The sequence below is a fragment of the Bombina bombina genome, chromosome 3, assembly GCF_027579735.1.
Source record: "Bombina bombina isolate aBomBom1 chromosome 3, aBomBom1.pri, whole genome shotgun sequence".
NCBI classification, from domain to species: domain Eukaryota; kingdom Metazoa; phylum Chordata; class Amphibia; order Anura; family Bombinatoridae; genus Bombina; species Bombina bombina.
In genome coordinates, this window is record NC_069501.1 from 794,413,991 (window position 1) to 794,440,571 (window position 26,581).

At 40.2% G+C, this 26,581-nt stretch overlaps 1 protein-coding gene across 1 annotated transcript in view; it reads right to left on the minus strand.

The window, feature by feature from the left end:
- TMEM131 (transmembrane protein 131) overlaps positions 1 to 26,581 on the minus strand; it is a 550,079-nt gene that overhangs the window by 43,607 nt on the left and 479,891 nt on the right. The window contains 1 exon segment of the mRNA XM_053707713.1: positions 7,007 to 7,182. Within this exon segment, the coding sequence (XP_053563688.1) occupies positions 7,007 to 7,182 (176 nt within the window).

Below are 26,581 nucleotides of genomic sequence, written 5' to 3' on the forward strand. Positions count from 1 at the left end.
CCAGACATCTTGACTCCCAGTCTAATGACTTGCATGTTTGCGTCAAAAATAAAGGAATTGGCTATTTTGAGGGATTTAATCCTATCTTGGATCTTCTCCAACGGAGTTTCCTCTAAAACCAACTCTGACAAAGCATCGCACCAATAAGATGCCGCACTTGCCACTGTGGCAATACAGACTGCAGGTTGCCGTTGTAAACCCTGATGAACATACATTTTCTTTAAATAAGCCTCCAGCTTTTTGTCGTGCATGGGATCCTTAAAGGAACAGCTATCCTCAATAGGAATCATGGTTCTCTTAGCCAGAGTAGAAATAGCCCCTTCTACCTTAGGCACTGTGCGCCATGAGTCTCGAATGGAGTCAGCAACAAGAAACATCTTTTTAAAAATGGTAGACGGGGAGAAAGATATACCAGGCTTATCCCACTCCTGAGCAATGATCTCCGACACACGTCTGGAACAGGAAACACTTCTACAGGGGAAGGAACATCATAGTATTTGGTAAGTTTACTAGATTTCTTAGGGTTAACAGCGACAGAAGAATCAGAGTCGTCCAAAGTAGCCAGTACCTCCTTTAACAGTACACGGAGGTGTTCAAGCTTAAATCTGAAGTATACCTCTTCAGAGTCAGTCAAAGGAATTATACTGTCCGAATCTGAGATTTCATCCTCAGAAGCTACCGAGGTATCCTCCTCATCAGACTTAGGATGGAGGTCCTTCACAGCAGTAGAGGCGACAGACACCTTGCCATTGACAGAGGCAAAGAGAATGACTGGGGGTTATGGCTAAGGGAAGTGACACTTAACAGCTTTGCTGTGGTGCTCTTTGCCTCCTCCTGCTGGCCAGGAGTGAATATTCCACTAGTAATTGGAATGAAGCTGTGGACTCTCCGTGTCTTAGGAAAGAAAAGGGGGCAGTCACAGGGGCTTAGATAAAAGGTAATCACAAAGGTAAAAAGTATATTAATATAACCGTGTTGGTTATGCAAAACTGGGGAATGGTTAATAACGGGATTATCTGTCTTTTTAAACAATAATAATTCTTGAGTAGACGGTCCCTTTACTTTAATTATTTGATTATCAGTAAAAATATATCTATATTTTAATTTTAGGATAATGCGTAAACTTTGTTTTAAATTATTATTTTTTCCCCATAAAGGTAAGGTTTTACAATCCATGGTTCTACAACAGCTTGCTTGTATTTCATTAGGACATGTTCTTGGGATACTGTCAGGACATCCCCATCTGTACTGTGCTACCATAAAGGACATAAGAGAAAACAAGAATTGTGTTTTTTAGTCGCTGTTGAATTTCTCTCTACATTCTACAACAGCAGCACAGTACATTTCATTTAGATATAATTACTGAAAAAGCCTGAATGCAGCTCCATGTTCCTATTAGTTATAGCCCCTCTTCTGATGAAGTGAGATTTTCAGAAGAAGAGGCATAAATTATTTAAGTTTTGTTTATAGTTGCGTTAAACGTTTTTCACCATCCATTTCTAAATATGCTGTTACTACTGGAGGTAGAGGAGATTCATCAATAAGCAAGAAAGGATCCATTTATTTATTGGATATCTACTTTATAAGGCTCAGACAGTGTTAATCAGATCTAAAAGAGAGGAAAAACAAAATTTATGCTTACCTGATAAATTTCTTTCCGGACATGAAGAGTCCACGACGTCATTCCAATTACTAGTGGGAACCAATACCCAAGCTAGAGGACACGGAATGAACAGTGAGGGAGAAAAAGGCAGGAGGACCTAAACAGAAGGCACCACTACTTGAAGAACCTTTTTCCCAAAGGAAGCCTCAGCCGAGGCAAAATTATCATATTTGTACAATTCATACTTCTTAACCAGAGGGAAAGAGAAGTAGGAGTGGCCTTCTGACCCTTACGCTTTCCAGAGAAAACAACAAACAGGGCAGAAGATTGCAGAAAATCTTTAGTAGCTTGTAGGTAAAATTTTAGAGCATGCAGAACATCCAAGTTATGCAAAAAGAAGGAACAACAATTTCCTGATCAATGTTTCAATCTGACACCACCTTAGGGAGAAAACCCAATTTAGTACGAAGGACCATCTTATCTGCATAAAAAATAATGTACGGGGAATCACACTGCAGAGCTGTAAGTTTAGAAACTCTGTGACTGGAAGAAATAGCAAGGAGAAACAAAAACTTTCCAGGATAACAATTTGATATCAACAGCATGCATCGGCTCAAACGGAGCCCGCTGCAAAACTTTAAGAACTAGGTTAAGGCTCCAAGGAGGAGCAACAGGTTTAAACACAGGCCTGATTCTGACCAGGGCCTGAACAAAACCTTGAACATCTGGTAAATCTGCCAGACATTTGTGCAAAAAGATAGACAGTGCAGAAATCTGAACTTGTAAAGTACTGACTGACAAACCTTTCTCCAGGCCATCCTGAAGAAAAGATAAAATTCAGGGAATCCTCACCCGACTCCAGGAAAAACCTTTAGCTTCACACCAAAAAAGGTATTTACACCATACCTTATGGTAAATCCTGTGAGTAACAGGTTTACGAGCCTGAAGCATAGTAACAATGACCGCTTCCAAAAAACCACGTCTAGACAGGACTAGACGTTCAATATCCACGTTATCAGCTTCAGAGAATCTAGATTTGGATGGAGGAATGGACCCTGAATTAAAAGGTCCTTCCTCAAAGGTAACCTTCAAGGAGGAAGAGATGACATCTTCACCAAAACCACAAACCAGATCCTGGGAGGCCAGGCAGAAGCTGTTAGAATCACAGACGCTCTCTCCTGCTTGATACGAGCAATGACTCATGGAAAGAGAGCAAACGAAGGAAACTGGTATGCTAGACCGAAATCCCAAGGAACCACCAGAGCATCTATCAGGGCGGGTTGAGAAGTAAACCCGTAATATGGAAGTCTGGCGTTCTTATGAAAACGCCATCAGAACCAAATCCGGAACCCCCCCACCTGAGAGCTATCCTGCAGAAAACTTCTAGATGGAGAGCACACTCCCCCGGATGAAAAATCTGAATCCTCAAAAATTCTGCCTACCAATTTTCCAATCCTGGAATGTAGATGGCAGATAGGAGACAATCATGAGCTTCCGCCCACTGCAGAATGCGAGTCACCTCCTTCATAGGCAAGCAACTCAGAGTTCCTTCCTGGTGGATGATGAAAACCACTGAGGTGGTGATGTCCGACTGGAATCTGATGAATCAAACAAAGAATAATTGAGGCCAAGCTACCAAGGCATTGAAGATTGCTATCAACTTTAAAACCTTTCTCCTCCCAGTTTATGGGGAGAGAAGACTCCTCCCGAATCTACAGGTCCTGAGCTTTTAGCGAGCCCAAAACTGCTCCCCAGCCTAACAGGCTGCCGTCCGTAGACACAATCACCTAGGAAGGTCTCAGGAAGCAAGTGCCCCGAGCAAGATTCTCCTGTGAAATCCACCAAGAGAGAAAGTCTCTTGAAAGGGGATCCAGATCTATCCACTGCGATAAATTTGAATAGCCTCTGTTCCACTGACTGAGCATGCATAGTTGCAGAGGTCTCAAAGGGACCAAGAAAAAGGAATGATGTCCGTAGAAGCACTCATCAGACCAATCACCTCTATGCACAAAAAAAGAAGTCCGGATTTCCTGACATCCGTCAGAAAAATATTCATGAACAGGGAAACTATGATTGTCCCTAACAAACACACTTTTGTAGCTGGAACAAGGGAACACTTTTCCTGATTCACTTTCCATCTGTAGGGATGTAGAAAAGATAACATCTCGGTATGAGATTTTGCTAGTTGAAAAGATGAAGTCTGAACCAAGAAGCCACAGCAATTCCTTGGGATCTGACCACTGCCAAAAGAGCACCCGGAACGTATGAGAATATTCTGGGAGACGTGACAAGAACAAATGGAAGTGCAACAAACTGTAAATGCTTGTCCAAAAAAGCAAACCTCAGAAAATGGAGATGATCCCTGAGAATGGGAATATGAAGATTTGCGTCCTTCAGGTCTATGGACGTCATGAACTGACCATCCTGAACCCAGGAAAGAATGGAACTAACAGTTTCCATCTTGAAGGACAGAACCCTGATGAATTTGTAGAGGCACTATAGGGCTAGGAAGGGACAGAAAGTTCCCCCCTCTTTTGGGAACCACAAAGAGATATTTGATGGACGAAACCCTGAGATCTAAATAATTTTTTTGACCCTGTTCTTCTTCAGGAACTGGAACAATCCCTCCCAGGAAAGACAGGTCCTTCATGCAAAGTAAGAAGACCACTCTCTTTGTCTGGAATGCAGGAAACCTAGACAGGAAAAACCTGCCCCAGGGGAAGCAAGAGTTGAATCCTATCCTGTAACCTAGGGATATTTTCTCTGATCCCAGGATCTGGGAATTATTCCTAACCTGAGGAAGGAAATATCCCTTTAACTTGCATGCTGGCATCACAGATAAAAGAATCAGCAAGTTTTTGAACCTTGATCCTATCTAGGATCTCTTCTAAAAGGAGTCTCTTCAGAAACTCTAAGAGACAAAACATTGCCCCAATAATGCAACCATATCAATACTAGCGATTGGATGACATTGAAACCCCTGGGAAGGAACATCTTTCTTAAGTAAGCCTTTAGCTTCCAATCCATTGGATCCCAGAAAGAATAATTATCCTCAACAGGGATAGCAAATCTTTGACTCTTAACATAGAAAACAGAGGCTGCCAATTATACAGAGTCTCAGAAGCTAACAGAATATGCTTGGGAAAAATCTTCATGTATCGTAGGAAATCATCATGCCCTTAAGAGGGCAAAAAAAATATAGTCACCTATGTAGTACAGTAACTAACAGGGAACCGTAAAAAAAAATGATAAACTCAAACTACTCAGAAAAGGAGAGAAAAGGAGCTGTATTTTCTGATTTAGTTGTGACCATCAGAGGGCGACAAATACTAAGGAAAACAAATTATGAATACAAACATGTTCTGAAAGAAAAGTGCCGAATAAACATGGAGTACTGTAAAACTTATTACAAACTACCATGCATGAAATAAAAAGTATTTGTAGAGACAAGTCATCTTGCGATATCTGCAGAGAAGATACGTCCCTGCAAAAGAACCTAGTGGTGTAATAAAAACTGCCCACAATGGTGGATCTGAGAAGTCAGAAAAAAAACATATAAATAAATATATAACCACCAAAAAAACAATTTCTCTATATGAAAAGAGAAAATAATAAAAGTTATATACATGTCCTAGCCTAGCATATTACAATGTTGGGCTATGTTAGAGGTTGACTATACATAGAAGGATTATAAAAGGACAAAGAGAAATACAGGATACATGATATAACGCTCTACCATTGTGCCAAACCTAAGCCCAGTTATAAAACATAACAGCTATTACATAGATTACCCAAGCCCAAGAATATCTCATTCTCTGCCATTCAATAGACAGTACATGAGATAACTGCACATATTTCCACACACAAGGATTAGAGTACAAACAGCTCTTGAACCCTAAGCTGTGAACCGCGAATGAGGCTAAATACCTCAGCGCTAAAGGAACACCAGCGTCCTATACTGATGTTTCGCATATACTGCGTGCTGCAAAGCAGGCAAATACTCCAACACCATTAACAAGCGCCGCTGCGGACCACGAATGCGGCCATCTACACGGGCGCTCAATTACTCAAGTGCCCATAGTGTGTGCTGTGCCTAACTGTGTGCTGCGATTGCAGCCATATACCCCAGCAGCCCCATATTAATACAAACTCCCCAGCTAATGTGGTCATTTATACCAGCTCTCTACTATACAAGTGCCCCTACTATTACTGTGCCTATACTGAGGGCTGTGAATGCAGCCATTACCAGTGTCAAATTAACACAAGCACCACAGCCAAGGACTGCTACTGTGTGCAGCAAAAAACACCTGCACCTTGTAGCAATGAGGCCTAGTACCAATCCCGGCAATTTCAGTTATGGCCGTAATCCTATAACAGGCACGAAAAAACAAACATACTGCGCCATCACCTGTCTCATTCCTCACAAAATAATCAATAAAGGAATATGCCAGAATATAAGCCCAAAAACACTCTGAGCACTATAAGGGACCATAAAAACAGCCGGAGTAGGGAAGATAAGTGAGAAATAAATATCTTAATAGAAATCCTCACACACCATAAAAGCATGGTTAACAATAGAAATAACCTGCTATGGAAGCGGCAAAATTTCCCTTTGCAGCAGCTCAGTCGCAATATAACCAAAGAACAGTAATAGAAGGTAATACATGAGAACCCCTTCAGGAGGTAACAGGTCCCACTAGGTCCCTGATTTTCCAGTCCTGTCTTCTATAAATCTTTGTGTAATATATATATGAAAAGGACTTGCCCTCCAGGGTCTTCTGCTGTTGAGCAGTCACAGCAGCTTCAGGTTTAAAAGCCACCTCTGTTCACTGACAGGGACCTGAAGAAAAAGAAAGAGCAGAGTAACCAACCCTGGCTTTCTATGCAGCGGTAGCAATAACCTTCAAAATAAAGCGAAGACAACCTTGCTGCTTTCTAACTGCTAATAGCCACAATTACTCTTACTAAAGAGATTGACATGGACACAGCATAGCCCCTAATCCTTGCTTTCAGGGAAAAGTACCCATAAAAGGATTAAATATATTCAGACACCATCTTCACACAACCTCCATTTACAGAGGCAAAGAGAATGACTGGGGATTATGGTTACACTTAACAGCTTTGCTGGGGTGCTCTTTGCCTCCTCCTACTGGCCAGGAGTGGAATATCCCACTATTAATTGGAATGACATTGTGAACTCTCCAGGTCATAGGGAAAAAAAAATAATTTTTCCCCATAGCAACACCAAGACCAATACACTCCAACAATTATGTATAGAGCAAATGTTTATAATACAGCGTATAAACGGGTTAACCTAACAGAAATAGTTTATACTTTTTTCTCTTTACTCAGTATATAAAAACTGTGTTTTGGCTTATTTAGAACTTAATACAAAAATCTTACCTCCTTCAGAAGTGGCTCAGTGTCTGGATTAGATGTTTCTGTAGTAGTGGAAGAGCTGTCATCATCAGCAAGTGAATCTTTCAAATCATCTTCATGTGGTTTGCCCTTTCCTCTCCTCTCTTTTTCTTCTTGTTTCTTTTGAAATTTAACTTTATGCTGAAGTATTTTTCCTTTTCCTGGTGAGATTATACAGGGAATTAAAAAAAGTCAGAGTCCTTTTATGCTGTCAGATATAAAAACAGAGAAATTATATATGCATCCTGAAATTACCTCTAGACTCTTACAAATATCACATTGAAGAACACATTGACTTTTTCCTTTATTTAAAGGGATACTGAACCCAATTATTTTCTTTCATGATTCAGATAGAGCATGACATTTTAAGCAACTTTCTAATTTACTCTTATTATCAATTATTTCTTAGTTCTCTTGCTATCTTTATTTGAAAAAAGGCATCTAAGCTAAGAAGCCAGCCAATGTTTGGTTCAGAACCCTGGACAGCAATAATTTACTGGTGGGTAATTTTATCCACCAATCAGCAAGAACAACCCAGATTGTGAACCAAAAATGGGCCAGCTTCTAAACTTACATTATTGCTTTTCCAATAAAGATACCAAGAAAATGAAGAAAAAATGATAATAGGAGTAAATTAGAAAGTTGCTTAAATTTTGGGTTCAGTGTCCCTTTAACATTAAGTGGACTAGTAACTGTTCATCACTTGGCTAGAAACTTTTAACCCCTGATTAGTATACTATGGTGATATTTTTACACCCCTGTACTGTATGTATGTGTATATTATATATCATTAAACAAACAAAAAATGTGAAAAAAATTGTGATAGAAAATGTGTAACAAATCCACCTGTGATACCACACAATTAAACAGTAAACCTATAAAATGTCCAAATAGTGTCCTGTATATCAATCCAGCATTTGTAGATATTTTTAAGTAGAGGGAATAGAAATATATGGTGTACAATGTCTTAATTCCACTAAGTATGGTTGACTATAATGGAATTATACACATTTCACAGAGCAAATGATTTGTACAATTGTTGTACAGTTGGTATGATTTGTAAGTGGATTTGTCACGTTTACAATACATAATTAGAGAGGGTGTGGCAGTAGTGTCAGGGCTCCCTGCTTTGTTTGCTGCTGGCAGCCATTTTACTCACCTCTCTTGCTCACTCTGGTGCATAGTGTGTGATGCTGCTCATTTCCTGCATGTCCTTTTATGGCCAGTCTGGTGTACATCATCCATGTGAGACAGGTTGCAGTCTCAGAATTGTGATGTCATCACTTATTATTCAAAGGGCCTCTGTTCAGTATGCTTTGCCGTTGCGTTGTCTCAGACCTGTTTGTGAGAGTTCCTGTGTATTACCTGGGTGTCTGATGTCCCTCCTGGTTCCTGATCCCTGGCTTGTTCCTGACTCTGCTGTTCACCTTGTTCCTGATTCCGGCTCGTCTGACTACTAGCTTTGGCTCCTGACTCGGCTCGTCTGACTACCAGCTCTGGTTTTTACTCCCGGCTTGTTATTTGACTTGTGGACTTTTTATTATTTGTTGGTATTAATAAAGGTGTGATTATTTTTGCACTTCTTGTCTTGTCCAGTTCTGCACCTCTACCTCAGCGATATGGAGGTGATCCTATTCAGTGCAGAGGGTTTTTGAACCAGGTGGGCATTTACTTTGAGATGTAACCTCAGGCGTTTCCCTCTTACAGAGCTAAGGTGGGATTTCTCATCTCGTTACTCTCTGACACAGCTCTTGCCTGGGCTAATCCCTTGTGGGAGACTAATAAACCTGTGATTTCAAATTACACTAAATTTGTGGCCTCCGTTCGAAGGGTATTTGATGTTCCAGATCGCTCCTCCTCTGCTGCTAAACAACTTATGTCCATTCAGCAAGGTACAAATCTGTTGCTCAGTATGCCATTGAGTTCTGTATGCTTGCCGCAGAGGTAGGTTGCCGCCTTATTTCATGGGCTCTCTGATGCGATTAAAGACGAAGTTGCTGCCAGTGATTTACCAGAGGATCTCGAGGCATGTGTGTCTTTTTTGATCCTAATTGACATCAGACTCAGAGAGAGGCCCTCTTTCAAGGAGCGCTTGCGGAAGCCTCCTGTTCCGTTGTCTCCTACGTGTTCGTTCCCACCCATGCCTCCCTCTCCTCCCATGCCTCCTGGTCCTGAGTCACCAGGTACTGCTGAACCAATGCAGTTGGGATTCACGCGTTTCTCTGCGGCAGAGAGGGCCTTTAGGAGGAGGGAGGGACTCTGCCTCTATTGTGGGTTACAGGGCCACCTCTTGAAGTCTTGTCCTACACGGCCGGAAAAAACGCTTACACCTAAGGTCCTATCGGGGCAGACCTTAGGTGGTTTATCCTCGTCCCCAGAACCGCTAAAGGTATCTTGTAATGCCCTTTGGCCTATGTTATGCTCCTGCTGTTTTCCAGGAATTTATTAATGATGTCCTAAGAGATATGTTGCAACAGTGTGTTGTGGTGTATTTAGACGACATCCTCATACACTCACCCACACTTGAGGCTCATCGTTCTGATGTTACACGGGTTCTTTAGGGACTGCGTGAGAACGGCCTGTTTTGTAAACTCGAGAAATGTGAGTTCCATCAGACTCAAGTAACCTTCCTAGGTTATGTTATCTCTGTTGCAGGGTTCTCCATGGATCCTGACAAGTTGTCTGCTGTGGCCTCGCCCAGTTGGTCTTCGGTCTATTCAATGTTTTTTGGGGTTCGCCAATTACTATAGAAAGTTTATTAAAAACTTTTCTTCCTTGGTCAAACCTATCACAGACATGACCCGTAAAGAGAATGATCCACTCCATTGGTCACCTACTGCCATTAAGGCCTCTGATAGTCTTAAGACTGCCTTTGCTGCCGCTCCAATTCTGGCTCATCCTAACCCTGTCCTGCCTTTTGTTCTTGAGGTCAATGCATCTGAGACTGGAGTAGGTGCCCTCGTCTCAACGTCCTACGCCTGACGGTTCCTTGCATCTGTGCGGTTTCTTCTCTAAGAAATTGTCTCCAGCGGAGTGCAATTATGAAATAGGCGACAGGGAATTACTGGCCATAATTTTGTCACATAAAGAATGGATGCATCTTCTCGAGGGTACTAGCGTACCAGTGCTCATTCTTACAGACCACAAGAATTTAACTTATCTATCTGAAGCAAAACATTTGTCACCCCGACAGGCCAGATGGGCGTTATTTTTGTCTTGGATTAATTATGTGGTCTCTTACCTGCCTGGTAGTAAGAATGTTATTGCTGATGCCCTCTCTCGACAATTTTTGCTTCTGTCCAAGGAGGAGTCTGTACCTACTCCAGTTATACCTCCTGACCATATTTTGGCTACCATACATACTAATTTGACTTCTCCCTAGGCGGAGGAGACCCTGGCTGCACAAACCAATGCACTTCCTGAGAAACCTAGTGGTGTTTTGTTCCTGAGAATCTTCAAACTAAACTTTTGCACACTTACCAATATCCTAAAGTAGCAGATCACCCAGACAAGAACCAAATGTTTTGGTCTGTCACTCGACAATTCTGGTGGCCAGGTCTTTGCTCTGATGTTGCTGCGTATGTTGCCTCCTGCTCAGTTTGTGCACAGAATAAGACTCCTCCACGTCTTCCTGTGGGTCGTCTTCAACCTATTGCTAATGGTGAGCGCCCTTGAACACATCTTTCCATGGACTTCATTGTCTATCTCCCTGTTTCCAATGGCATTACTTTTATCCTTATGGTGGTTGACCGTTTTTCTAAAATGTCACATTGCATTGAAGAAGCTGCCTACCGGTCTTACCCTTACATGGGTTACCCAAGGAGATAGTGTCGGACCGGGGTAGCCAGTTTGTCTCCAGATTTTGGCGTTCCTTTTGTGCTCAAATGGAGATTCAGCTTTCCTTCTCCTCTGCATATCACCCTCAATCCAATGGGGCTGCGGAACGGTCTAATCAAGCTCTGGAACAGTTCCTCCATTGCTATGTCTCAGATCACCACAATTATTGGTCTGAACTGTTACCTTGGGCAGAGTTTGCTCATAATAGTGCTATTAATGTTTCCTCTTAGCTATCCCCGTTCATGGCGAATTATGGGTTTCAACCATCCTTGTTGCCCGATTCATTCATGTATCAAGGTATTCCGGCTTTGGAGGAGCATCTCCGGCAACTCCGTTCCACGTGGGTGCAGATTCAGGATTGCCTTCATCGTTCTATGCCGCGCCAAAAGTTCCAGGCTGATTGTAGGAATCTGCCCGCGCCTTCCTACCAGGTTGGTGACAGGATTTGGCTTTCCTCCTGCAACTTCCAATAAACTGGCTCCCTGTACGTTGGTCCTTTTCGAATACTCTTACGGGTCAATCTTGTGGCCTACGCTCTTGACCTTCCTCCTGCAATGTGCATCTCCAATGTTTTTCATGTCTCCCTCTTGAAACCATTGGTTTGTAATCGGTTTACCACTGTGTTGCCTCGTCCCGTCCTATCTTTGTTGACAACCATAAAGAATATGAGGTCAGCAGCATTATTGACTCTCGTATGTCCAGAGGTCGCGTAAAGTATTTGGTTTACTGGAGGGGTTATGGTCCGGAGGAGCGTTCATGGGTTCCCTCCTCTGATGTTCATGCTCCCGCCCTCTTCCGTGCCTTCCATGCCCATTTCCCCAATAAGCCTTTTGTCCTCCCACGGAGGAGGGGTCGTTGAGGAGAGGGTACTGTCAGGGTTTTTTCCCTGCTTTGTTTGCCATGTGCTGCTGGCAGCCATTTTACTCACCTCTCTTTCTGACTCTGGTGCATAGTGTGTGATGCTGCTCATTTCCTGCATGCCCTTTTATGGCCAGTCTGGTGTACATCATCCATGTGAGACAGGTTGCAGTCTCAGAATTGTGATGTCAGTTAAGTATAATAGTTAGCTAACCAAGGTAGTTAGGAGGATTTTAATTAACCAAGGGGAAATATAATTATTTATATTTTTAAGTTAAACCTTTTATTAAGAATGTGTGAGAATCTCATTCAGTGTACAGCTTGCCACATGTTTGCATCACTGGAGCAGCCGCTTCTGGGATTATATGTTTGTGGCAAGTGTGAGCATATTGTCTCTTTAGAAACTCGTATTGGAGATCTGGAGGAACGAATTGCAACACTGCATGAAATTCAGACACTTGAAAGGGAAATGGGTAGGAGAGCTGGTTGTTAATGGTTCTAGCAGTGGGAATGGGGAGGATTCAGATGAGGAGACTCCAGGGTGTATGGCACATAAGGGTACAACACCTTCACGGATAGAATAAACCCATATAAGACCATAGAAAGGCTGAAAATATGCAATTAAAACGTCCTTTATTGGTTACTCATAATAAAACTTTTCAAAAGGCATAGTACACTCAAACCTGATCACCGCTGACGCGTTTCCTGCCACACTCGGCACTTCGTCAGAGCTTACAAAACAGGTGTGCAGGAATCCCTTTAAGCCCAAAGGTATTGGCAAAGCTCCTCCCCCACCAGGTGCATAGAGCATAGTGAATATAAAACAACATACAAAATACGCATTGTCTAATTCAAAAAATAAAATAAAACATCTATACACATTTTTTGTAGTACAACTTCATTGGAGACATTTCATATTAAACTGTAATATCGGAAAGGTCATAAACGAACTGAAACCTGTAAAATATCGGCAAGGGAAATAAGTAAATAAATAAACAAGGACTAATATATACAGGGATATTAATAGAGCCGTATCGCAAGTGGTGTACTGAGAAGCAAATATTATGTCAATACTTTCACAAATTAATTAACATTGTATCTAAATTAACAACAACATAACTTATCTGGGATGTCATTTAAAAAGTTACACCAAATGTGAAGTCTCGATCAAATGTTAACTACTTAATGTAATATAAGCAGTTCAAACATGAACTAATGTCTGTTTGTACCATATTGACCCTAAATTCATACCCGGAGAAAACATGTTTAGTATTGCATAAATTGATACATATACGAATATGTCACAAGGTTAACACTGAATAATAAAAGTCAAATGCCAGTAAATAATAAGCGGTATAGGGCACAACCAATATCCCCTACATGTAAAAAGCACCAACATAATCAACATTCAAATATCATATGCTAGTCAGAACTAGTCACATATATACAAATTGAAAAAATTGTAAATCAAGCATAGTCTGATCTGTCTATATACAGTTTGATGTCACTAAGAAGAGCGCTGGATAAGATTGTTAACAATAAAGATATAGTGGTGTTAAATTCAGATAAAGGTGGTTCAATTGTTGTGTTAAATAAAAAGCAATATTTGGACGAAGCCCTTAGACAACTTGAGGATTTAGACACTTATAAAAAACTGACCTTTAACCCGACTACAACATTTCAGAGAGAATTGACACATTTGTTAGATGAGGGCAGTGAGAGAGGTATTTTATCTAATAAAGTATGTCATTTCATCTTTGTCAATTATCCTAGAGTTCCAATTTTTAAGTTCTTACCTAAGGTACACAAGTCATTGGTGAACCCCCCTGGTAGACCCATAATCTCTGCCATGGGGGCACTTGGAGAGAAACTGGGTGAATGGCTGGATGCACAACTACAGCCAGTTGTACAGTCTTTGCCTGGCTTTCTCAGAGACACAAAAAATCTCTTGCGATCTTTACATGACTTTAAATGGCAAGCGGACTACAAGTTTGTAACCATAGTCTTGCTATATTCGTGTATACCACACAGTTTGGGCATTAAGGCCATGGAAAGAATGTTATTGAAATACTCTAATTATGACTCAAATCAGATTGAATTCATATTAGAAGCAACTATGTTTTTACGGAGTCATAATTATTTTATTTTCAATGGAGAGTTTTTTCTACAACAAAGAGGCACAGCGATGGGGGCAAAATTTGCCCCATCGTATGCAAATCTCTATTTGGCAGATTTTGAAAATAGGAGATTGTTCAATGAACATAACATCTATAAGTATAATATCATATATTACACACGCAATATAGATGATATGCTCATCTTTTGGACAGGAACAGAGAGTGTACTTGAAGATTTTGTTAATTATCTTAATCTTAATGAGGATAATCTGAAATTCACATATAGTACATCAAATTTGAGTATGCCTTATTTGGATGTTAAAATCATTAATGGTAGAGATAATATTTTCACAGAGGTTTACAGGAAAGAGATTTCTGGAAATACGATTTTAAGAGCTGATTCGTGTCACCCTAGACATCTAAAAAAAGGTATCCCTAAAGGCCAGTATGTGCGGTTGAGGAGGAATTGCAGTACATTGGAAACTACATGCAGGAGATCTGACCACACGACTCAGTGATAGAGGTTATGATAGAGCTACTCTCATAAGGTTAGCAGATCAGGTTGGTAACTATGACAGGGAGAATTTACTTAAAGATAACCCGAAAGAGAAATCAAAGAGAGATGGCATTAACTTCATTACCACATATAGTAGGCAATTTGATTTGATATGTAAACTCATTGATAAAAGGTTACCCATCTTAGACAGAGATGTAGATCTTAAGAATTTATCTAGTAACTGTATTTATATCCCAAGAAGAGCTAAAACTATAGGAGATTTGGTAAGAAGAGACTTTAGCAAAAAAAGTGTAACTTCAGGAATAACGACCAGGAATTGGCTTTCTACTAAAGAGGGATTTTACAAATGTAATATTAGACCTTGCAAAAGTTGTAGTTATGCAGTAGTAGGTGACACATTTAGATCCACACAGACTGGACAAATATATAAAATTAAGGAGCGAATTACCTGTAAATCAACTTTTGTAGTTTATCTACTCACTTGTAATATTTGCAAAAGTCAATATGTAGGGTTAACTTCTAGAATGCTCAAAGATATAATCAGGGACCATCTCCTTTCCTTGGAGGCTGAAGTCCCTAAGACCCCTGTAGCGAAGCATTTTGCTATGCACAAAAACAGTAATGTCTCTTTTGGGTATCAAGGTATAGAAATGGTAACCTTAGGACCCAGGGGAGGGGATAGATATGCAGCACTAAGTAAGAAAGAGGTGTTTTGGATCCACACCTTAAAGACAGGTGCACCTTTAGGGATCAATAAGATCAGTGACATCAAACTGTATATAGACAGATCAGACTATGCTTGATTTACAATTTTTTTCAATTTGTATATATGTGACTAGTTCTGACTAGCATATGATATTTGAATGTTGATTATGTTGGTGCTTTTTACATGTAGGGGATATTGGTTGTGCCCTGTACCGCTTATTATTTACTGGCATTTGACTTTTATACATTTAGCCCATTGGGACAAATTGGTTTAGGGGGGCCGCTGGTTTTGTGTACATGTATTTGGCACTTATTTCTTCAACATTCGCCTTTTTGTCTGGTATACGTATGCATAGAAATCGTCATTAGAAGGCGTTTGATTTTGGCGAATACCAAGATTTTGCAATAAATAATAGTTGTTAGATTATTCAGTGTTAACCTTGTGACATATTCGTATATGTATCAATTTATGCAATACTAAACATGTTTTCTCCGGGTATGAATTTAGGGTCAATATGATACAAACAGACATTAGTTCGTGTTTGAACTGCTTATATTACATTAAGTAGTTAACATTTGATTGAGACTTCACATTTGGTGTAACTTTTTAAATGACATCCCAGATAAGTTATGTTGTTGCTAATTTAGATACAATGTTAATTAATTAGTGAAAGTATTGACATAATTTCAAGTTAGGTTACGTGAAGATCTAGCTATTTGCTTCTCAGTACACCACTTGCGATACGGTTCTATTAATATCCCTGTATATATTAGTCCTTGTTTATTTATTTATTTCCCTTGCCGATATTTTACAGGTTTCAGTTCGTTTATGACCTTTCCGATATTAAAGTTTAATATGAAATGTCTCCAAAGAAGTTGTACTACAAAAAATGTGTATAGATGTTTTATTTTATTTTTTGAATTATACAATGCATATTTTGTATGTTGTTTTATATTCACTATGCTCTATGCACCTGGTGGGGGAGGAGCTTTGCCGATACCTTTGGGTTTAAAGGGATTCCTGCACACCTGTTTTGTAAGCTCTGATGAAGTGCCGAGTGTGGCAGGAAACGCGTCAGCTGTGATCAGGTCTGAGTCTACTGTGCCTTTTGAAAAGTTTTATTATGAGTAACCAATAAAGGACGTTTTAATTGCATATTTTCAGCCTTTCTATGGTCTTATATGGGTTTATTCTATCAATGAAGGTGTTGTACCCTTGTGTTCCGTATATATTATATGTTATTAAGGGCGTTGTAGGGGAACCCTTTCAACACCTAGAAGGATAAGCCGAGTGACGGTCTGGACGCAGACGGACACAACAGTGTTTTGTATCAAGCCTTTACAAAGATTGGCAGGAGGACACCCGTCAACCCTTATCTTACCTTTGGGGGATCAAAGCATTACCCGGTATGTCAATCGTGGTCTCAAGTGAGTTACTTGTATACTCCAGTGTGATATTGATCTGTTTCTAACAACGCAGCTTCTGAGCTGGCAAAATAGCAGGTAGACATCTGGGACATTGCCATTTGCTTGTATGCAACATAAAGTATTACTATACAGGATGTTTGGAATATTGTAAGGTGTGATATGCTTTTGACAGAGCTAATAAGATTCAACACACTGTCCGAGTTACTTAACTATACACCTTGCTATGAACAAGATTTCAGTCCGAATAGCTATACTGTAAAATTTGACTCCAGGATGTAGCTGGGTCACAGTTAGAGGGCGAAGTAAAGGTAAGCGGTAGAGACAGGCCAGTTCTGAGCTGGTACACCCCAATAAATTTGCCAGATTAAGTGAAGATGTTGGGGATATCAGTTCAGGGGTGGAAGTATCAGAGAGGGCTGTTTTGCCTAGTATAGTGAACATTCCTTTAGTTGTGGAAGAGCAGCATACTATGGTGGGCAGTCCTTCAGACATGGTAGAGGGGCATACTATAGTTAACAGTCCTTCAGTCATGGAAGAGGGGCATACAAGTCAGGGCCTGAGGCAGATGTTGGTGGTAGGAGACTCTATTATTAGGAAGGTTGATAGGGTAATTTGTCATCCAGACCCTTTAAATAGAACAGTTTGCGGTCTTAAAGGGGCTTGTGTTAGGCATATTGTGGAGCGTATTGATAGATTTTTAGAGGGATGTGGGTCTGATCCTGCAGTCATGGTGCATATTGGTACTAATGAAGGAATCAGCGGGAGATGGAGAGTCCTAAAAAATGACTTCAGGGAGTTAGGTAGCAAGCTTAAAGCAAGGACCTCCAAAGTAATATTTTCTGAGATATTACCAGTGCCATGTTCTAACTAAGTAAGGCAGAAGGAGCTAAGGTTAAATGGTTAAAACATGGTGTAAAAATGAGGGGTTTGACTTTTTAGCGCACTGGGCTGACTTTTCACTTGGTTACAATTTGTACAGTAAGGATGGATTGCTCCTGAATGACATGGGTGCAGGTGTGTTGGGGGAAAGGATGGTAGCACGTTTAGAGAACCTTTTAAACTAGGTAAAGGGGGGAGGGTCAGTTAGAACACAATATAACAGAGAGATCAGTCTGTGAATATGTCACTCCCTTAATATCTCAAGGAAGGGATGACTTAAGAAATGTCAGATTAGAAAGTATAGAGGAAAGCACACAAAGTAGCAGCAGAAAGCACATGACAATTAAATGTATGACAACAAATGCAAGAATCATGACAGGTAAAATGGGGGAGCTGGAGCTCTTAGTTGCAGAAGAGGACTATGATGTTATCAGTATAACTGAAACTTGGTGGGATGATTCACATGACTGGGCAGTTAACTTAGAGGGTTATACTTTATTTAGGAGGGACAAGAATAATAAAAAGGGGTGGAGGAATCTTCATGTATATTAAACCTAACCTTAAACCTACAATAAGGGAAGATATTTATGATACAAGTGACAATGTAGAGACCCTGTGGGTTGAAATAAAGAGTGGGGAGAAAAATACCTAAAAAAATATTACTAGAAACATGCTACAAGCCCCCCAACATTAGTGACCCGGAGGAAACTCAACTACTTATCCAAATAGGTAAGGCTGCTAATAACAGTGCTGTAATTATGGGAGATTTTAACTACCCTGATATAAACTGGGCCAATGAAACTAGTAATTCAGCTAAGGGGATATATTTTTTAAATGTTCTCAGGGATAACTTCTTGCTACAATTAATAGAGGAGCCAACTAAGAGTAAAGCTATATTGGATTTAGTGCTATCAAACAATACAGATATAATATCAAACATAGAAGTCAAAGAACATTTGGGTAACAGTGATCATAACATGGTCACATTTGAAATCTCTTTTCATATGCAGTGTCTTAAAGGTTTAACTAAGACTTTTAATTTCAAGAAAACAAAATTCAACGATTTAAGGAAATCATTAAATAATATAAATTGGGACAATGTATTCTCTAATAGAAATAGGATAAATGGATAATATTTAAAACTTTGTTAAATATATATACATATCAATAAATACCATATGGTTATAAAAATAAAAAATCAAAGCCGCTGTGGCTAAATAAAAATGTGTTAAGAGAAATTAGGAAAAAACGTAGGGCATTTAAATTACTCAAGGAAAATAGTACAGACTCAACATACAATATTTATAACGAATGTAACAATGTATGCAAAAAAGCTATCAAATTAGCCAAAATTGAAAATGAAAAATTAATTGCAAAGGATTCTAAGTCTAACCCTAAAAGGTTCTTTAAGTACATAAATAGCAAAAAATCTAAGGAGGACAATATAGGTACATTAAAATGCGTGGAGGGTAGCATGATAAATAATGACAGGAAGAAGGCTGAGGTACTGAACCAGATTTTTTCTTCAGTATACACAAGAGAGGAACCATTGGATGATACTTTGGAACAAAATAGAACATGCCAGTCCATACCAATAACTGGGTTATGTTTAGAGGATATCAGGAAAAAAATGGATAACATTAAGGTAAATAAAACTCCAGGCCCAGATGGAATACACCCAAAAGGTGTTAAGGGAACTTAGCACTGTTATAGACAAACCTCTACTCTTAATTTTTTAAGACTCATTATCCTCAGGCATGGTACCCCAGGATTGGCATAAAGCTGATGTGGTGTCACCCTTCAAAAAGGGAAGCAGGGATGATCCAGGAAGTTATAGACCAGTTAGTCTGACATCAATAGTGGGGAAGATATTTGAAGGGATTATATTGACGAACATATTCGTGTAAACAAGATTATGAGTTCTAATCAGCCTGGTTTTAGGAGAAATAGATCATGTCAAACTAAAGTAATTAGATTCTACGAGGAAGTAAGTAAAAATATAGATAAAGGGGAATCGCTTGATGTGATATACTTAGATTTTGCAAAGGCATTTGATACAGTGCCACATGAGAGATTAATGCACAAAATGAAGGGACTGGGAATAGCTGAAAATGTTAGCTCATGGATAAATAACTGGATAAAAGATAGGGAGCAACGAGTAATAGTAAATGGATCATACTCAGATTGGACAAAAGTAATCAGTGGAGTCCCCCAGGGATCAGTACTGGGCCCTGTTCTTTTTAATATTTTTATAAATGACTTAGAGCAAGGATTAAATAGCGACATCTCTATTTTTGCAGATGATACTAAGTTAAATAAGGTCATTAGGTCACAGCAGGATGAACTTTCATTACAAAGGGATCTGCAAAAATTAGAAGTATGGGCAAGTAAATGGAAAAGGAGATTTAATACGGAAAAAAGCAAGGTTCTACATTTAGGAAGTAAAAATAAGCAGGCAACTTATTTTTAAATGGGACAAGACTTAGCCAAACAGAGGAGGAAAGGGATTTGGGAGTAGTAATAGATAACAAGCTAAAGATGGGTGCACAATGCAGTGCAGCGGCTTCAAAGGCTAATAAGATACTAGCATGTATTAAAAGAAGCATTGATTCAAGGGAGAAAAGTATAATTCTGTCACTATAGAAAGCCCTGGTAAGACCTCACCTTGAGTATGGAGTGCAGTTCTGGGGACCAATCACAAAAAAAGTTATAACTAGAAAAAGTTCAGAGAAGGGCCACAAAGCTAATAAGGGGATTGGAGAATTTAACCTATGAGGAGAGGCTATCCAAACTGGGTCTGTTTTCTTTAGAAAAAAGGCGCTTGAGAGGTGACATGATTACTTTATATAAATATATTCAAGGCCCATATACAGGGATTGCAGAAGCTCTGTTTATTCCAAAACAATTGTTTCTGACAAGAGGTCACAATTTAAGGTTGGAAGAAAGGAGATTTAATCTCCTGCAACGGAAATGTTTTTTCACTGTAAGAGCAATAAAATTGTGTAACTCATTACCAAAGGAGGTAGTGAATGCCAATACCCTAGATACATTTAAAAATAATCTGGATACATTTCTGTATATAAACAAAATTCATGGATATGATTGCTAGTATTAAATGGGTGACCTTTTAGTGGGGTTATTTAAGCTTAACTGTAGCTTTTTGTAAGTATTTTAGATTTGTACAGGTTGAACTCGATGGACATAAGTCTTTTTTCAGCCTTATCTACTATGTAAAAATATTATTTAAAGGGCCTCTGTTCAGTATGCTTTGCCCTTGTGTTGTCTCAAACCTGTTTGTGAGAGTTCCTGTGTATTACCTGGCTGTCTGACGTCCCTCCTGGTTCCTGATCCCTGGCTTGTTCCTGACTCTGCTGTTCTCCTTGTTCCTGATTCCGGCTCGTCTGACTACTCGCTTTGGCTCCTGACTCGGCTCGTCTGAATATTCGCTTTGGCTCCTGACTTGGCTCGTCTGACTACCAGCTCTGGTTTTGACTCCTGGCTTGTTATTTGACTTTTTATTATTTTTTGCTATTAATAAAGGTGTGATTATTTTTGCACTTCTTGTCTCAGTCTGATTCCTGGCACCCTGACAAGTAGTGAGTGACTGTGAATAACACCTTACGGCTAGGTGAACACACAGCATAGTTGTGGTGCAAACGGTTGCACAGAGGATTGATCTCCTATAACTCAATACTGGCAGCAATTAGATGCCTAAGTGACTTGCAGATGTAGCATTATATAATTTTACTTACATATAACAGTATTTTAATTAAACAAAGCATTTTATGTAACAATACATTTTCCTACCATACTTGGAGTTCAGAGACTATCAGTTACAACTACAGGGTGTGGAAAGTTATGAGCCTTTTAACCCCTTAACGACCAACGTCGTACAGGGTACGTCATACAAAAACTGGTTGTTAACGATTCTAATCGCTTTTAAGGTATTTCCGTGATGCCTCGATATTGATACTTTTTTTTAACACAACGATGTGCATCGGCCAGTGATGGTGTGATCGTTGGTGGTGGAAACCATTGCAGGGAGGCGAATGGGCGGCCATCGCTGGTGTAAACACGTCAGAGGGGGGTGGGATCACGCAAGGGGACGCCGGGAGTGTGCATAGGGCAGGGGCGGGTGGGAGCCCTACACTATAGAACAAAGTATAAAGGGAAGGAGGGAGAGAGGACAATTTTATCTAAGGGATCTGGGAGGGGGTGGGGGTTGGTTATTGAGGAGAAGCTACACTACAGAAAAATAAAAAATAAATAAAATATAAAAAAAGACTAATTGTATGCAAATTGGGTACTTGCAGACAGCTTGTGAGAAAGTTTGTGAAAAAGTGATTTTTTTTTTTTATTTGATCGCATTTGATGGTGAAATGGTGCATGAAATATACCTAAATGGGCCTAGATCAATACTTTGGATTGTCTACTACACTAAAGCTAAAATTAACTCTACAAGCTCCCTAATTAACCCCTTCACTGCTGGGCATAATACACGTGTGGTGGGCAGCACCATTTAGCGGCCTTCTAATTACCAAAAAGCAACGCCAAAGCCATATATGTCTGCTATTTCTGAACAAAGGGGATCCCAGAGAAACATTTACAACCATTTATGCCATAATTGCACAAGCTGTTTGTAAATAATTTCAGTGAGAAACCTAAAGTTTGTAAAAATGTTTGTGAAAAAGAGAATGATTTTTTTTTATTTGATCGCATTTAGCGGTGAAACGGTGGCATGAAATATACCAAAATTGGCCTAGATCAATACTTTGGGTTGTCTACTAAAAAAATATATATACACATGTCAAGGGATATTCATGGATTCCTGACAGATATCAGTGTTCCAATGTAACTATTGCTAATTTTGAAAAGAAACTATTTAGCATGGGTGTTTTTTGGTGGTTGTAGATTGGGGGTCAAAGTTAGAAACAGTGTTTTTTTATTTTTTTCATCATATTCTATATATTTTTTTATAGTAAATTATAAAATATGATGAAAATAAGGTTATCTTTAGAAAGTCTATTGAATGGCGAGAAAAACGGTATATAATATGTGAGGGTACTGTAAATGAGTAAGAGGAAAATTACAGCTAAACACAAACACTGAAAAAATGTAAAAATAGCACTGGTCCTTAAGGGTAAGAAAAGTGAAAAATGGTCTGGGTCCTTAAGGGGTTAATTATATAAACTGCACAAGAGCGAGCAAAAGGTTTGCTCTGTGAAATGCAATTCATATGTGATCTACCATTGTACACCATATTTTTCTAGAATGCTGGATTGCTATGCAGTACACTTTGGGATGTATAACCTTTATAGGTTTATTCCTTAATTCTGAGATATCACAGGTGAATTTGTTACAAGTTGCACATTTGTCTATCACAATTTTTTTTCTTCAAAATTAGAGAAACTGTAATGAAAAACATGAATAACATTTTTAGGAGGACATCAATGCAATTTTCCATATGAAAATTTACATAAACCAACGATCTGGAGAGCATTGTAAAAAATGCTTGTAAGACTGAACTATAACAATATGGTTCTCATACGGTCTAAGAGATTATACTTTAAAATATTCATATAAAAATTATCATATTTTTGAATGCAAGAAATAAAAAAAATAAATGAATAAAAGCATGAGTTAATTATACCCTGTATACATTTAACACGTTTCTTTTCTTTAGCCCGATGTAAACAAATTGAAATCCTGCAATTGTGCATACGATCATGAGATTTCAATGATAGTATCGGGTCAGGGCACCTTCCAGATCACGATCCCATTCAGGAAGGGCTGTTGGCTTCAGTACAGCCAAATGGTAGGACGTTCCATGTCGTGCTAACGGCGCTAAAGCCCTGTGCAATTAGGATGGCATAGAACGTCCTAACTTCGGGAAAGGTTTTATTTATGTATTTTCACAACAAAAAGCCACAGACAGTTTTTTTACTGGTGACTACCTGTATCTTACATGGGCATAAGATCCTGCATTTAAATGAAGGTTCTCATGTCCCTGTGGTAATAGAGCTGAGATATGCGGTGCGTATGAGCCTCCCCTATACCAATGAGGAAATGCAGAGGGGGTGGATTTGAGAAGGTTGCATTTGCTAAATAAAAGATACAACTATACGTTTGCAGGGTGTTTTCAGCAATAATAATTACACTGGCATACATTTTGCAATCTATAAAATTAATATGTACTATCACTTTAAAACATACATGTCCAGAAAATTCTTGAAGCTTTTCCACAATCTCATCCAATGTGGATAGAAATCAATAATTTGAAAATAAAATTTGATATTTTTTTCTTTATTTAAATCAGACGTTTTTGAGTTAAATAGGATATGTTTTAAAAAAAAAATTTTTTTTGAGAAAAAAACATAAATTATGCTTACCTGATAATTTAATTTCCATCTGTATGAGGAGAGTCCACGGCTTCATTTATTACTTGTGGGAAATACAGAACCTGGCCACCAGGAGAAGCCAAGGACACCCCAGCCAAAGGCTTAAATACCTCCCCCACTCCCCTCATCCCCCAGTCATACTGCTGAGGGAACAAGGAACAGTGGGAGAAATATCAGGGTATAAATGGTGCCAGAAGAAAAACAAAATAAATTTAGGGCCGCCCAACGGAGAACTGTGCGGGAGCCGTGGACTCTCCTCATACAGATGGAAATGAAATTATCAGGTAAGCATAATTTATGTTTTCCATCTTAATACAAGGAGAGTCTAAGGCGTAATTCATTACTTGTGGGAAACAAATACCCAAGCTCTAGAGGACACTGAATGAAAACGGGGGGTAAAAAATAGGCAGACCCTAGTCTGAGGGCACCACAGCCTGTAAAACCTTTCTCCCAAAAGCTGCTTCAGCCGAAGCAAAAACGTGAAATTTGTAAAACTTTGAAAAAGTATGCAAGGAGGACCAGGTAGCCGCCTTACAAATCTGCTCCATAAAGGCCTCGTGCTTGACGGCCCAAGAAGAAGCCACAGCTCTAGTTGAGTGAGCCGTAATCCTCTGAGGAGGCTTATGTCCCGCTGTCTCATAAGCCAAGCGAATCATGCTCCTCAGCCAAAAAGATAGGAAAGTGGAAGAAGCCTTCTGTCCTTTGCGTTTCCCCGAATAGACAAAAAATAATGCTGATGTCTGTCTGAAATCCTTCGTCGCCTGAAGATAAAACTTCAGAGCTCAAACCACATCCAAGTTATGAAGTAACGGTTCCTTAGAAGAAGGGTTATGACACAAGGAAGGAACTACAATCTCCTGATTAATGTTGCGATCAGATACAACCTTAGGGAGAAATCCCAACCCAATACGAAGAACAGCCTTATCGGCATGAAAAACCAGGTAAGGAGGCTCACATTGCAAGGTTTAACTCAGAGACTCTGCATGCCGAAGCAATAGCCAGTGGAAAAAGAACCTTACAAGGCAGTATCTTAATGTCAAGAGAATGCATAGGCTCAAACGGTGCCCTCAGCAAAACCCTAAGAACCAGATTCAAACTCCAAAGAAGAGCAGAATGTCTAAACACAGGCCTGATCCTGGATAGAGCCTGAACAAAAGACTGTATATCAGGAATCTCAGCGAGCTTCTTGTGTAACAACACAGATATAGCCAAAATATGTCCCTTTAAGGAACTGGCAGCAAGTCCCTTCTCCAAACCATCCCGGAGGAAGAAAAGTATCATGGATACTCTGACCTTATGCCAGGAATATCCCCGAGTCTCACACCAGAGTAAGTAGGTCCTCCACACCTTATGAAAGATGCGACGGGTGACCGGCTTCCTGGCTTGAATGAGAGTATCAATCCCACTCTCAGAAAACCCTCTCCTGGCTAAGACTAAGCGTTCAATCTCCACGCAGTCAGCCTCAGAGAATCTAGATTCTGATGCACAAAGGGGCCCTGTACCAGCAGATCCCTGCGACAGGGCAACCTCCATGGAGGAGACAATGACATCCCCACCAGATCCGCAAACCACATCCTCCGCGGCCACAAAGGAGCAATCAGCATAGTTGATACTCGCTCCTGCTTGATGCGGGCCACTACTCGAGGTAGAAGTGGTAATGGTGGAAATATGTAGACTAGGTTGAATCCCCAAGGCACTGCTAAGGCATCTATCAGTTCTGCCTGGGGATCACTGAACCACAACCCGTATCTGGGTAGCTTGAAGTTGAGTCTGGACGCCATGAGATCTATCTCCCGAGTCCCCTATCTGTTGCAAATCTCTGCAAACACTTCGGGGTGAAGAGACCATTCCCCCGGATGAAACGATTGTCTGCTGAGAAAATCCACTTCCCAGTTGTCCACTTCTGGGATGTGGATAGCTGACAGCGAGCAGTTGTGGGTATCTGCCCAATCCAGAATCTGAGATACTTCCCTCATGGCTAGGGAGCTTCTTGTTCCCCCCTGATGGTTGATGTAAGCCTCCGAGGTAATGTTGTCCCACTGGAATCTGATGAACTGGGCCGAACCCAGGAGGGTCCAAGCCCTCAGAGCGTTGAAGATCACTCAAAGTTCCAAGATGTTGATCTGAAGAAGCGACTCCTCCCGATTCCACCTGCCCTGTGCCTTCCTGGCACCCCAAACATCTCCCCATCCTGAGAGGCTCACATCTATAGTCACAATCTCCCAGGATAGTCTCAGGAAGGACGTCCCCTGGGACAGCTGATCTGGACCAAGCCGCCAAGAGAGGTATTCCCTCGCCCGGTTGTCCAGAGAGATCTGTTAGGATAGATTCGAGTGATAGCCGTCTTATTGCCTCAGCATGCACAGCTGAAGAGGTCTTAATGGAACCTGGCAAATGGAATGACAGCTATACTGGATACCATGAGCCCAATCACCTCCATACACCAGGCCACAGAAGGCCTTGAGTAGGTCTGAAGGGCAAGACAGCTGGAAGCAATTTTGCAACGTCTCTGTTCTGTCAGGAATATCCTCATGGGTATGGAGTCTATTATCGTGCCCAGGATTTCCACTCTGGTACTGGGAACCAGAGAACTCTTTCTTGAGTTTATCTTCCATCCATGAAATCGAAGAAGTAGAAGAGCTCGCGAATGGTCCTCCGCCAGCCGGCAGGACGGAGTCCAGATAAGGTGGTACTGCAATACCTCTGGATCTCGCCACCGCAAGCAAAGCTCCCAGAACCTTCGTAAAGACTCTTGGAGCAGTAGCCAGACCAAAGGGGAGAGCTACAAACTGGAAGTGCTGGTCCGTAAAAGCGAATCTTA